General features: G+C 36.5%; 3 protein-coding genes across 4 annotated transcripts; 1 reads left to right on the top strand and 2 right to left on the bottom strand.

Annotated features, from left to right (window-relative positions):
* Nucleotides 1-1,385: 1,385 nt before the first annotated feature.
* On the bottom strand, nucleotides 1,386-11,752 carry LOC124637340 (DNA (cytosine-5)-methyltransferase 1-like). 2 transcript variants are annotated; one of them, XM_047173707.1, is made up of 5 exons: nucleotides 11,537-11,752; nucleotides 8,943-9,042; nucleotides 8,292-8,754; nucleotides 3,922-4,135; nucleotides 1,386-3,833 (listed from the first exon to the last, which is right to left on the bottom strand). In XM_047173707.1, exons 1-5 carry the CDS (start codon nucleotides 11,545-11,547, stop codon nucleotides 1,511-1,513), a joined length of 3,111 nt encoding a protein of 1,036 aa, XP_047029663.1. In that variant the 5' UTR covers nucleotides 11,548-11,752; the 3' UTR covers nucleotides 1,386-1,510. The 2 variants fall into 2 exon arrangements, with proteins under 2 accessions (XP_047029663.1, XP_047029662.1); XM_047173706.1 differs by lacking the exon at nucleotides 11,537-11,752 and adding an exon at nucleotides 9,817-10,120.
* LOC124637342 (serine--tRNA ligase, mitochondrial-like) lies at nucleotides 10,218-12,387 on the top strand. Its single transcript, XM_047173710.1, has 4 exons — nucleotides 10,218-10,804; nucleotides 11,335-11,522; nucleotides 11,748-11,915; nucleotides 12,060-12,387. Exons 1-4 carry the CDS (start codon nucleotides 10,382-10,384, stop codon nucleotides 12,373-12,375), a joined length of 1,095 nt encoding a protein of 364 aa, XP_047029666.1. The 5' UTR covers nucleotides 10,218-10,381; the 3' UTR covers nucleotides 12,376-12,387.
* A 54-nt stretch (nucleotides 12,388-12,441) lies between these two features.
* LOC124637502 (KRR1 small subunit processome component homolog) lies at nucleotides 12,442-12,852 on the bottom strand. The gene has a single exon (XM_047174013.1). The coding sequence runs from the start codon at nucleotides 12,850-12,852 to the stop codon at nucleotides 12,442-12,444; it is 411 nt and encodes a 136-aa protein (XP_047029969.1).
* Nucleotides 12,853-13,514: the final 662 nt, after the last annotated feature.

The following is a 13,514-nucleotide window of genomic DNA, read 5'->3' as shown; positions in this document are numbered from 1 at the left end:
TTTTGTATGTCTCTTCCAGACCTCGGGACTACAGAGTTCCGAATTTTTGGGAGGCAAACGTGGGGCCGAAGCCAACACGCTGAAGCCCTTTTGAGGCAACTTTAATGAAATGGTGACACAAAACCGACGATTATCCCTTTATACACTATAGAAATGAACCCAAGGACAATCCCCGGTGGATGTCGTTAAAAAAAAGACAATCCCCGGTTCTGTGCTATACCATTGCTAACTGTGGATGAAAACTACTTGGGCTATTGTGATGGGATGCTAATGGACTAGGAATGGGGAAACTACGGGAACTATGGCACCTGCCGATGACAATGTATAAGATACATGTAAAAATTGCAGGTGGAGACTCGCCAGCTCACTTACTGGGCCCCCGGGAATCAGTCACTGAATAGCAACAAGAGGGCAACACGGACTTAAGCGGCTGAAGTGTGAGGATACCTCGGCGGATTTTAAACGCAGATTACGCGCTCCCTGTGGGTCACTTACCACGAGGCACCTATCCTCCGAGCAGGGCTACTAACCCTGCTCTAGCGACTCCACTCTGGACGGCCAAGCCAAGCCAGAGACGTGAGACCTACCCCCGTCATGGTTCACTGCGACCGGCCGGAGATGGGGGGAAAGTATACTCTCCCTGGAGAACTCAGTATATATAGCCCCGCGGGGTAGCTACTCCCCGTCATCAGCCTCAGATGTCCTGCGGTGCTTATATCTCATTATTATTGTCGTTATTATCTCAAGAGCCTTTGTCCCAATTATGTTAGAGTCGACTTCCAGTCACGATGCAACTGAGTACCAGTGTTTTCCTAAGGAGCGACTGCCTATCTGACCTCCACAACCCGGTTACCCGCTCAACCCAACACCCCTTGGTAAAACTGGTCAGACTTACTGGCTTCTGACTACCCATAACGACTGCCAAGAATGTTCAATGACAGCCGGAACCTACAGTTTAACATGCCCTCCAAATAACGGTCATTGGTATCCAAAATATACGTAGAAAGTACATACGAATTTAGAAAAGTTGCATTGGCAGGTACTTGCCAGACCTGGAATCAAAGACGTACGCTCATACTTGAGAGATTGGTTCTCTACCGACTAAACCACCACGACTTCCACTAAGTCATCACGACTTTGTCATCTCAGTAACATTTAATGTTTTTTAACGTACGAATACGTGAAATATTTTTGCCACACACAACTTAAATGCGGACTAATTAATTAGAATCACTACTTTTATTCCTATGGTTGCGTCTATTGCGGTTCAGTTCTCAGCGTTTTGTTTAGTCTGCTGTGCTTTTGCCGTTGAAGTACAAAAATTAAATATATGGAACGTTTCTAATGGCTATGCGTATTCCGTTGTTTTCAAGTCAACGGGCCCTTAAAATTCAATATCAGACGATTCAGATCTTTGATTTTGCTGACCCCGTAGTCGCTGGCATAAGGGACAGGATCCGCGTACGAAGTCGCGGGCAGAAGCTAGTCACTTTTCCGGGGCTGCCACTCTTCACGGGGGCCCGCCGCACAGCAGTTCCACTTCACCCTGCTGGGGGAGGCGATGTCCGCCCGTGCTGTGCGTGGCGCCAGACATTACTTCCCTCAGGAGCGCATTACAATCTTCATTAAAAACGATGCAGTTCTTATTGTTCAATGCATAAGCGTGTGCAGCAGCCTCGACATTCTCGATAGCCCACCTGCATTCGGCGACACCGGCCCGGTGCAAGCCTTCTGATAATCCACCGCAGCCAGCAAACACATCGAGAGTTCTAAGTGGTCGTACCGAAATTTGTTCCAATTTGTTTTCAGTTGCTTCTACAGGCTTACTAGACTTTCCTTTACCCTTTCCTTTGTCTTTGCCGCGTTCAGTGCGTCCAACACTTACAGCGTGATGTGGCACATCTACAAACTGACCTTTGGATTTATCAAAAGCCATTCTAAAGTAAAACCGACTTGGGTCTCTCTCTAGCCATTCGGCCAAGGTATATTGTGGTGGAACATTTTGTTCATAAATTAGATGACATGGTCCTACAACTGCAGAGAAAGGCACGTCACGAATTTCTTCACTCCAATAGACCACATTAACGTCTTCGTGTTGAGGAAATCTGCTAGTCGTGTTTTCAGGTCTATAAAGTACATTAACTTTTAAATAGATATCTTGTGGAACTATTAAAGGTCCCTCTCCTACAGCAGTGACGGCTGCTACGTAGCCAACACAGAATGGCTCTCCAGTGTCTATGTTCGACCCGCGCAAGTTATTGTCACTCTTCCTGTAATATTCAGGGTAAACATCCTCATCGACTTTCTCTAACTTTGGTTTAACATTGCTGCTAGCATTAGTGAGTGTGTTTTTCAACTTGAATGTTCCTGGCTTGAGGAACACGCCACAACCTTTCTTGTAATCGTGATCTTGCCACCTTACTAATGTCCACTCTGTTCTGTTTTCAGGCACCAAACTGGATTTTTCTAACAGTTTTCCAAATACTTTAGGTATGTTCTTAGCATCCCTTCTAGTTTTTCTCTCACAGGATGGACAAAAGCGGTGTTGTCTTAGCGGATTAGGACAAATAGGGTCTTTAGGTAAATCTTCGAATCGTGCTGTAAACCTTTCGTAATATTTATTGTAAAAATATGTTTTACCATCATCATCAAAGTGTTTGTCATCTACTTCCTTACCACCTAATTTGAACCAATCATCAGGAATCTCTCCTTTTTCAACGCAGGCTTTCCTTAATATTGATGAAAGTGGAGCACCATGACAGCATCTGTCTGCTAAAAACACTTCCCTGGGGTCACTAACCTCACCTAGAACGGTATCTGAAGCTCTTATAAAAACTTCTGCATGGAAATACCCTGATTTAGAATTAATCGTTTCTCTCCACATGTAAACAACCCTGGCAACCAAAGCAGGAATATTGGGTTGAGAAGTTTCGACCATTACAAAGTCGCCATTACACAGCTCTGCTCCATCAATCTCGACTTTTTCATAATACACCTTAGTGGCATCAGATTTAGTAGGCTCGCCCACCCAATTAATTTTCCTATTATTTGACCCAGTTAACTTGACAGGAACTGTATCCTCTATCTTGTCGTGTTGTTTTTTTTCAGCCATTTGTTGATATTCCTCTTCATCATCTGGGTCGGAATCTTCTGCCTGTTCTACTGCCATGTTAGGGCAAAATCTTCTTACGCAGGCTTTTTTAGTGCGGCCATGACCGCCAAACTTAGCCATCGCTCGACAAGCATTGCATTCACCACAATCCGGTAGTTGACATGCTTCACAAACGCCACATCGTTTTCTTCTTAGAACCAACTCATGATTAGTTTTATCCAATTGATTTGTAAAAAAGCTTTCAAATGTTTTCCTAACAAGGGGGGTCGTCGTAGCTTTAGTCCAAGCCTTTTTGTCAACCTTTTTGTAATCAATTTTAGTGCGGAATTTACGTTTGCCGAATTTTATACCCATGAGCTTAATTAATTCTCTAATGCATGGTAATGTAATTAAAGGTGCATCATCTTCATCAGCTTCTAGGCTTAGTACTTGATCACATACAAACTGAGCATGCTTGTGAAGCATTTCTTCAGTCATTTTCATATCATTTAATTCAGGAATACTCGACTCTCTTATAACTTCTAGCAACTCCTCATAAGAGGGCTGAAGATAATGATACTCTTCTAAATATTCAACAACAACTTTACTAAGCCATATCTTCTCATATAGGTTATTCATAAGAGGTGTATACTGTTCACTTGGCTTTAACAAATTGTATTCTCCAAATTCTGTTGACAAGGTGATACAATTCCTGTTACCGCCATCAAAGCCATGTATGAACCTGAAAAAAAAAACACTCAACATATTATATACTGTATGTATTCTGTATTTGTGTTACTATGAACAATTAGAGGAAATATGTCACTCACCATTCAATGATGGGGCCAACATCTTTGACAGGAACTGATTCCTCATCAATTTCAGTTGAATCGGAACATATCGATTTCAAATACCCAGACATGTAGATTCGCACGTCATTTTCAACAAGACCACCATCTATCGGGCATAGATGACCCTGTTCATCAAATATAGAAAAACTTGTGATATTGGTCTGTGGTCGCTCCATAATATCTCCATCGTCACCTGAAAATACAATAATTTATTATCATTTAAACAAATTAGATGACATGCCCGCAAATATTTTTACACGCTTTTTATTAGCTTCACCTGTATGTTTGTAGGTTTGTTTGTAACCGACTTCTTTGGGCGCGATTTTGACCCACTTTAAACGGCCAGATTTCGTTCAAACTTTGTAGATTTATTGAGGACCGATGACAATACACTAATTTGATAAAATTATTCCATTTTTAACCGACTTCCCAAAAAGGAGGAGCTTCTCAATTCGGCCGGTATGTTTTTTTTCTATGTATGTACATCGATTACTCCGAGGTTTATAGACCGATTTACGTGATTCTTTTTTTGTTCGACTCGGAATAGCTGCCAGTTGGTCCCATAGTCATCAGGTCAGGATCTGATGATGGAAACCCTGAGAAATCGAGGGCAACCTTCGAAAGTTGTAGGCATACATATGATAAAAACTTGACACTCAGGTGTACGCCTAAAAGCACTATTCAACTGTGAAGATTTGGAGCTGACCTGATGATGGAGACCAGAGAGGGTCGAGGGAACTCGACAACTGAATATGTAAACTACCTCGTGTTTGGGCTTAAATTATTTGTATTGACAAAACCTTTGCAACAGTGAATTCCGAACACAGCAATAGCGCTAAGAATATTACTTACACTGCCGGTTTCAGTACATCTGTTGAAAGGACGTTTTCAAAATTATAGATTCTTAAAAACGATTTAAGATCAACCAGTGGCGTAGCGTGGAGCAAATGCTATTTAGGGGGCGGCAAAATTAAACCAATAAAATTTCAGAAAAAGCCGCCCTAGCTTTGGTCGTCTCTTATTAATTTTGACTGTTTCACCCTTTGCATCCCCAAAAAAATTCGCGCTCGCTGCGCTCGCGGCTCCATGTCAGATCTCGCATTTTATCTTTGTTTAATTGTTGAGGCAATTCAATTCCGAAAAAACATTTTTCGCGCTACCGTTATGGCTTTTTATGATATGTTTACTTCATGAAAACTCTAAGGAAAAAATCGCGCTCGCTTCGCTCGCGGCTTTTGCACTTCACTTCTGTGCATATCTTACTTTTTGACTTTGCTTTGTTAATTTACAGTAGTTTTTATTTGTTTTATGTCCTTAGACTAAAAAATTTTCGCGCTCGCTGCGCTCGCGCTCCTTACATATGGATTGTATCTTATAAGTTGACTTTTCAACGGGAAACTCACCAAATAACATATTTTACTGACTTTAAACATTGTTATATATATTTAAGTGCGTTAGTTTAAGTTAATCACAATCTTTCAATGCATAGGGGCCACTTGGGTAATGATTGCACTGCATTGATGCCCTAAGCAATTGCTTGTAGGTGGATTTTCTGCAATCAGAGCGGTGCATGTACATATTTTTTTCTGTTGGACAAGTAAGATGGATATCAATGGACCCCCTGGATCCGCCCCCCGATTTTTTGACAAAACGTATGTAGTCGAAGGGCGGCATAATCACTTTTGCACGCGGGCGAACAAACAGCTAGAGGCGGGCCTGTATGTAAACTACCTCGTGTTTGGGCTTAAATTATTTGTATTGACAAGACCTTTGCAACAGTGAAGGTTTGGAGCTGACCTGATGATGGAGACCAGAGAAAGTCGAGGGAACTCGACAACTGAATATGTAAACTACCTCGTGTTTGGGCTTAAATTGTTTGTATTGACAAGACCTTTGCAACAGTGAAGGTTTGGAGCTGACCTCATGATGGAGACCAGAGAAAGTCGAGGGAACTCGACAACTGAATATGTAAAATACCTCGTTTGGACTTATATTCTTTGTATTGATGAGAACTTCCCACTTGTATGGATAGTGACAACTATTCGTATCACTGAAAAGCTTTAATAAAAAAACTTTTTTACAAAAAAATTAAACCGACTTCCCAAAACACTAAAAAGCAAAAAAAATATTAATTTTAGGTGCATCTGCCTAGAAGTCGGTGGCAAAATTAACTTAGTAACATCCATTAGACACCGACTTCTAGGCTTTTCAATTTGCAAAATATGATTTTTGTTAATTTATATAATTTTTATCTATAGTCGATAAGGTAAGAAAATTAATTAAAATTTTCTATAATTTTTCTCTACAGTCGATAAGGCAGGACTCGATGTTAATTTTTATTTCCAATAATTATATTACTTTAGCCGTAATAATATTTTTATTACTTTAGCCGTTTTCTCTAACATTGACAAATTTTATACTAAAGAGAATTTTAATTCTACAAAACAAATAATAGTTTTAAAACAAACTAAAAAGTAGAAAATAAATAATAGTTTAAAAAAACTAAAAAATACGCTTTTTATAGAAAATAAAAATAAATTTTAATGAATTTAAATTAAGAAAATTGTGTTAAAAATTTCAATGAATATAAATTAATAATAGTGTGAATACAAAATAAAATATTAAAAAAAAGCGTGGGGTGCTTTTTAAGGTATTATCATAGACATAATATTAGTAAACAGGACTGCGCATATAAACCCAAAAAACGAGCCGAGTGAAACAGTTAGTACGGAGGCTGTCTGTCCCTTTCTAACAGGGTGACTATGAGATTAAGCTATGTGAGACAAATCCGAATTTTGCTAAGATTATTAAACGCAGATTGGTATTGAAGTTTTAACTTACGCAGTTTGTGACCTTAAGATACTTATAAAGGCTTTTAATAATTAGCGGGAATTAGCAGTATAAAAGCAGGAAGATTCGAAGTAAAGACTGTTTTTTTTGTATTTCTACTTCATATATAGACTGCTGAGCCATTTATGTCGCCTTTCTTCATTTTTTGGGAAGCTATAACAATAGTACAACAGTTTTAAAATCCATCACCCATATGTTCACTCATTACAAGAATTCATGGGCACCCTAGTTGTTTGGTTTACGAAAATGTTATTATTAGCTAACCTGTGGAACGATATATTGCAACCACCATAGGATTCACTTTTACAAGTATAAACACAACACTTTTTCACCATTTAAATAGTTTAAATTGATTTAATACAAAAAATATAAACAAAATTTTAAATGCTGATTACGCGCCAAGAATGTTCAGGGTTACCGCTAGAAAAAAAATAAAAAAATTATGTTGTTTATGTTTTAAGAATAATAATTTATATAAATAATTTATTCGTATAATAAATTAATGCGATTTTTATTAATTTGTTGACTTACAATTGTTAAAATAAGATAAAAATATATGTGATTCAATTGTTTTTTTGGGAAGACAAAACTGTTGACCACAACATTTTTTTATGCTGACAAGGTGTTAGAAAGAGACAAACAGCCTCCGTTCTAACTATCCCTCTCGGCTCGGATTTGCCTCTGTGTATTATGCAACAAATTTAGTACCTTATTGCGTTGGAATAGAGTTCATTTTCGTAAATATGTATTTTGAGCGTGCGCAATCTTGTTTATTATATTACATCTATGGGTATTATCGAAATGAAAATCACTCTACTCATATCTGTCAATAAAATATTAATAACTATTGACACCATGCACCCCACGCTTTTTTTTTATATATATTTTTTTGTATTCACACTATTATTAATTTATATTCATTGAAATTTTTAACACTATTTCCTTAATTTAAATTCATTAAAATTTATTTTTTATTTTTTAGTTCGGTTTTCTATAAAAACCGTATTTTTTAGTTTTTTTAAACTATTATTTTTTGAAATGACATCTATAAAAACATTCTTTTTAAATGTATGGTGATAAAACTATTATTTTATCTCACTAGCTCATCAGCTAATTTGTGGTTGTATAAATTCTGACTAGCCAGGTAGAAGTTGCAATCTCCCACTAGTAAAGTGGAATAATAAATAATAGTACATAATCACTAGATAAACACGCTTTTAGAAATGTATGTAAAAACCAAAAAAATCCGGCTCCATTATTAAACCTTCTCCTAACAATAACAAGTTTTGTTTAGGCTAAGATACAATGTTCCATCATGAAGTTTCAGTTCTCCTGGCTCCATCATCAGATCAGTTTGACAGTACCATATTATTATATGCCAATTTTTTCGTTCTACGTTCCTTACTTAGTTACACACAGGTCAACTTAACAAAAAAGTGGTAAAAATATTTTACTTTTGGAACTATGAAGTTTTTGGACTAAATAATTTTATGACCAACCTGATGCTAGGACAAGTTTTTCGTTAGTCAATGCGATGTATTCTTCAACAGCATCCTGAGGGTGTCCTTGATAATATATTAGGTCAGAATTGTTTAAAAATTGACTGCAGATGTTACATTTTTCATTATCCAGAAGAGATTTTTGCACACTAGCCAATTCATTCTCAGATTTGCCATTTTCTATTGGTTCTTGCTGGGAACCATCCTGTTTTTGGATTTGCATCTGATCATCCATTTTGTTGTCACCGTCTGGCGAATCTTGTGTGTCAGAAATTTCATCGACTTCGGTTTTTGAACTAGTTTCTTCATCATTTTTGAAAGTTTTAGAATCATCTTCATTTATTGCAGCATCTACACAACTTTTACCTACTTCAACTTTTAAGTTTTCGCTGTTTTTATTATCTTCAGTTATATTATCTACACTGTTTTCCTTAGATTCGTCACCATCATATTTAAGTTTTTTCTGGAACAGAGAATTATTCAATCAATACAATGTTGGCCACCTTACCTATGGATTTTAATGTGAACTTGCTGTTTCCCACAGCTGCCTGTTGGGCAAACTTCCCAATGGAAAAAGTTTTTTTGAGTTCTGTACCTTTTGAGGCTTCATTAGAGATAACATATTAATCAGCACCAAATAAGATTACTTACTGGAGTAATTTCATTTCCATCAGGGCTCCTATTCCTTTTGGAGGGGAACAAAGTAGTGATCTTCTGTTGATTGCCATTGCGTGGAGACCTCCTCGTAGCACTACAATTGTAAATTATAATTCACTTTCTATTAAAAAGTAATTTAATATTAAGAAATAGTTGATTGGCTGACGAACTTACACCTACTTGTTTCACAAAAAAAATATTTTTTTTCATTACTGAGACTAGTATTTTTAAGATCCAGTCAGTGTAACAAAGGGTGGTAGGACTTCTAATAAAAATCCTTTAAATGGTCATGTTTATTTCTATCATATCATCATCATCATCATCATCTCAGCCATAGGACGTCCACTGCTGAACATAGGCCTCCCCCTTTGATCTCCACAGATACCTGTTGGAAGCGACCTGCATCCAGCGTCTTCCGGCGACCTTTATAAGGTCGTCTGTCCACCTCGTTGTTGGACGTCCTATCATATAAAAGGGCTAAAAATAAGGCATTGTTAACGAGCATTGGAGCAGTCAGAGACTTGGGACACAGACTTTGATGTGGCTAGACCACTATTATATTATTGATGCTTATATAAAAAAATTACAAGATCTAAGCATTACTGCCACACTGTTGCACAGCATACTTGATCCTTGTATAGAAAAGTAGGTATACTAGGACTATCAGTAGCTAAGGACCTGTAGAATAATGCTATGAAACAAGAAGCTTAAAACATACTTCGAAGATCTTGGAAAGTTCTACTGCAACACTACTACTATTGCAACTGTTCGATCGCAGGTTAGCTCTATTCAGATTTGTGACTGCGTATTTTACAAGAAATATGCTCATGAGAAGAAGAAAAATTACATAAAGAAATAAAATACTTACACTTGAGAAGGAGACTTAGTTTTACCAGCAGGTGAAACAATTTTTTCAGCATTTTTTTGTAAATTTACAAGAACACTACCACTTTGCACAGGCATTTTTGGATATACTTTATCCCTATAACCGAATTTACAACTGGTTCACGTTAAACCAAGTTCATGTTTCTTATCAACAGGTTGTGAAAGAAAAAGAAATACTATCAGTGCGGTAATTATGAATAAAAGAAAGACTTTTGAAAGACTTGCAAGAAAAAAGGCGCCAAAACCAAGTATTGTGGTTTTTGTACTTTGACAATGACATACGAAACGAACACCATTGACAGTTGCTATTTTTTTTTAGTTCGCTGTGGTTACATTATTCAACTTCAAACTAAAAGACGACAAGGCGGTATCGAGAGACTACCCTGCCCTATGGACTATGGGCAATAAAAAAAAAACAACAGGCAACAGCTGATTCTGTTATTTTGACTGAAATACTATTATTTCTCATAATATTGTAAATTGCTCATTGCTATTTCTTAATTGGGTAACATCAATTACAAAGTGATTAATTATTCTTCCAATACAAAATGATATTTTACCCAATATTAAGAAATCATATTGTAACTAAATCTAAGTTCCTAAGGTTAAGTTCAACAGTAATTTTGCCGGATATTGATACGAACTATTACTGTAATTCTGAAAATTCTTTAGAAATTGACAACAATATTAAATTACGAAAAGGAGTGGGTGATGTAAATCGTGTAATGAATATGTATAAAAAATATAAAGCAACTCCTTTATCTGATAGTTCTTACCAAATAGTGCGAGAGAATCTGTACAAAGAACTAAGTTGTCTTCCTGGAGAACTGGCCGAATTAGAAGAAGCATTAATCAAATACACTGTTGGTAAGCTTCTTCAAGAGAAGTTCCAACTGGTGTCAGTTCCGGATATTTTACCTAGTCAAGTTTTGGAGAGTTGCGGGATGACCATTAATAGTGATCGCACTCAGGTAACATTAGTCTACAACATTTTTGTTCCCAAAGTAAAAATATATTATTTATTGTACATTATTTGATACATAATCGAATTCCAGAACATAAAGTTGCACTAGTACATACATCCGGATATCGCTCACCTAGCAGTATAATGGCACATTTACAAAAAAAGCGAAATTGGGTTTTCACGGCCTAAGTGTTTAAAAGTGTATAATTTATAAAGTGGTAAAACGGCACGGCGTTAGTTGTTAAAACCATAAAATCTAAGATAAAATATAAAATGAAGTCATAACCTTGTTTCAAACGTTTGCAAAATCTTTGACCCTCATTTCTGTAAAATAAGAAAAAAGTAGATGTGTCATTATACTGCTAGGTGAGCGATATGGAGATACCACCTATAGTGAGATCTTATAGTTTTTAATGATATTTGTCAAAAAAATAACTGCAGCATAATTTTAGACTTACATGCCAATAAATAGAGCATTAGAATATTTTGTTATGTATGATTATGAAGTTAGTATGTACAAATTTATTTCTTTTGTAGATATATTCTTTGGACCCAGTCCATCATGGTCCAGATTTGTACTTGTCGGGTACTGCTGAAATGTCCCTAGCAGGGCTGTTGATGAATACAACTCACACTGAGGAAGCCTTGCCTTTGAAACTGGCTGCAGTGAGTAGATGCTTCAGGGCAGAAACCTCAAATCTTATTGAAGAGAGAGGAATATATAGGTATTTGTTCCTACCTTATTATCATTTGCTATATTCTCCATAATTCCCCTGTTATATTTCATTATAGATATAAATTGAGTAAAACTTGTTATCATCTCAGGAAGGTGCATTTGTTTACTTTCTAGTGCATTGAGTCATGTTTTTTTAAATTATACTTTTTGATTGCTTGAACACGTTTTGTGGTACCTTTCAGGCTCATTTTTAATCATTTTTATCCATTTCCAGGGTACACCAATTTACCAAAGTCGAAATGTTTGCAGTCACTACTCCAAATCAATCTGAAAGTATGCTTGAATATCTGAGAACAAAACAAGAAGAATTATTTTCACCATTAGGATTTAATATGAGAATTCTTGACATGCCACCACATGAACTAGGAGCTCCTGCTTACAGGTATGCGTGAGGACAGCCATTTCTAAATCAACTTTATTCATTACCCTTCTGGTTTATTGCTGTCACGACATTCCTCGTCTGTCTATCCTAAAGACCGTATAGCTAGATCTTAATAAATAACATTGATTTCATTCCATTTTCCAGAAAATACGATATAGAAGCATGGATGCCTGGTCGCAATAATTATGGTGAAATATCTAGCTGCAGCAACTGTACAGATTATCAATCAAGAAGACTTCACATCAAATATGTTCATAATGATGGAACCTGCTATGTTCACACATTGAATGGCACTGCATGTGCAGTCCCAAGAATGCTGATAGCTTTATTAGAAACACATCAAGATCCAAAAGGAAAAATTTATATACCTGAAGTATTACAACCATATATGAATGGCAAAAAATATATTGCTAAAAACAACACAGTTCCAGAACTGAAGCTTATGAAAATAAAAAGATAATATAGCATTTAATAAATTTATTTATTTATGTCAAACATTGCTTAGAAATAGCACTCTAACACAGAATTATATTTCTGCCTTTTTTAGTTTAGAACCTTTTTGTTGTTTGGACAGCTTCTTCATCTTTGATTTAAATTGGTTTATGTCTACTGCAGTTTCTGTCTGGTTTTCACTAGTAGTTTGTTTCTCTTCAGGTGGTATAAAGTCTTTCTGCCGTTGTTCTTGTTTGGCACGTTTAACTTGTGCTTGCTTTTCTTCTTTTTCGTGACGTCTCTTAGCCCTCTTATGTTCATCCTTAAGGAAGTATTCACCAGTAGCGAGTTCACGATCAATTTTACTTTCTGGTTGTGGAGGTGGGAAAGGTGTGTACGGTTTCTTTTCAACTTTCTTCTTAGGTTGTTTCCTTGGGACATTTTTACTTTTGAATGTAGGTAGAAACCTATCCCAGCTCTCGTTTTTTAATCTCTGATCTTTCATGAGTTCCCGTTACAAACATGAGAATTGACAATTATCTCTTTTTAAGGAAGTCTGTTAAAAACACATTTTAGATAATAATGTTATTGGTGTCTAGTGCTCAATGTAATGTTTGTTTTTACAAGCTTTTATTTAACTTGTTATTTTTTTCTTTTAAATGTACGAACACATTTTAATGTTACGTATTTTTGCAATACAGAAAACGCCAGAGAAGAAACTAGGTAGTATCTACCTGGGCCCCGATTCTCCTAAGTTAATAATGTCAAAATCGAATAGAAATCGAATCGCAATATGATCGTAATAGCAGTTTCAACCATATCGGGCATTCTGCTGCTAATAAAAGACCAATCGTATTCGATTGACATTTGATTGGTGTGCGATTGGTCTGCTATTTTGATGATTTTGGTCTATACGGTAGTTTGCTGTACAATCATTTTGCAATCGTAAATCATTTGCAGACAAAATGATTCATTATTGAATGACAGAAAAGGATAAAAACGTTTATTTCAAAGAAAAAATAGCGGAATGCCACATACGCTTCAATCGTAATCGAGTCGGGATTGGATCTCAGTCGAATCGAGTCGAACGTCAATCGAATGGCGCTTAAGTAAAATTAGGAGAATCGGGCCCCTGATGATGATGGATATGAGGACCTGGCCGATTAT

The sequence above is a fragment of the Helicoverpa zea genome, chromosome 16, assembly GCF_022581195.2.
Source record: "Helicoverpa zea isolate HzStark_Cry1AcR chromosome 16, ilHelZeax1.1, whole genome shotgun sequence".
NCBI classification, from domain to species: domain Eukaryota; kingdom Metazoa; phylum Arthropoda; class Insecta; order Lepidoptera; family Noctuidae; genus Helicoverpa; species Helicoverpa zea.
This window is presented reverse-complemented; position numbering and strand designations above follow the sequence as displayed.

Excerpts from the sequence above, each read along its gene's own strand:
- LOC124637340 (XM_047173706.1), bottom strand. The coding sequence starts at position 9,911 with ATGCCTGTGCAAAGTGGTAGTGTTCTTGTAAATTTACAAAAAAATGCT. Across the intron at positions 9,043-9,816 it reads ACTAAGTCTCCTTCTCAAGT|TGCTACGAGGAGGTCTCCAC; the intron begins GTAAGTATTTTA and ends TTACAATTGTAG. Across the intron at positions 3,834-3,921 it reads GTTGGCCCCATCATTGAATG|GTTCATACATGGCTTTGATG; the intron begins GTGAGTGACATA and ends TTTTTTTTTCAG.
- LOC124637342 (XM_047173710.1), top strand. The coding sequence starts at position 10,382 with ATGATATTTTACCCAATATTAAGAAATCATATTGTAACTAAATCTAAG. Across the intron at positions 11,523-11,747 it reads GAAGAGAGAGGAATATATAG|GGTACACCAATTTACCAAAG; the intron begins GTATTTGTTCCT and ends ATCCATTTCCAG. Across the intron at positions 11,916-12,059 it reads CTAGGAGCTCCTGCTTACAG|AAAATACGATATAGAAGCAT; the intron begins GTATGCGTGAGG and ends TCCATTTTCCAG.
- LOC124637502 (XM_047174013.1), bottom strand. The coding sequence starts at position 12,852 with ATGAAAGATCAGAGATTAAAAAACGAGAGCTGGGATAGGTTTCTACCT.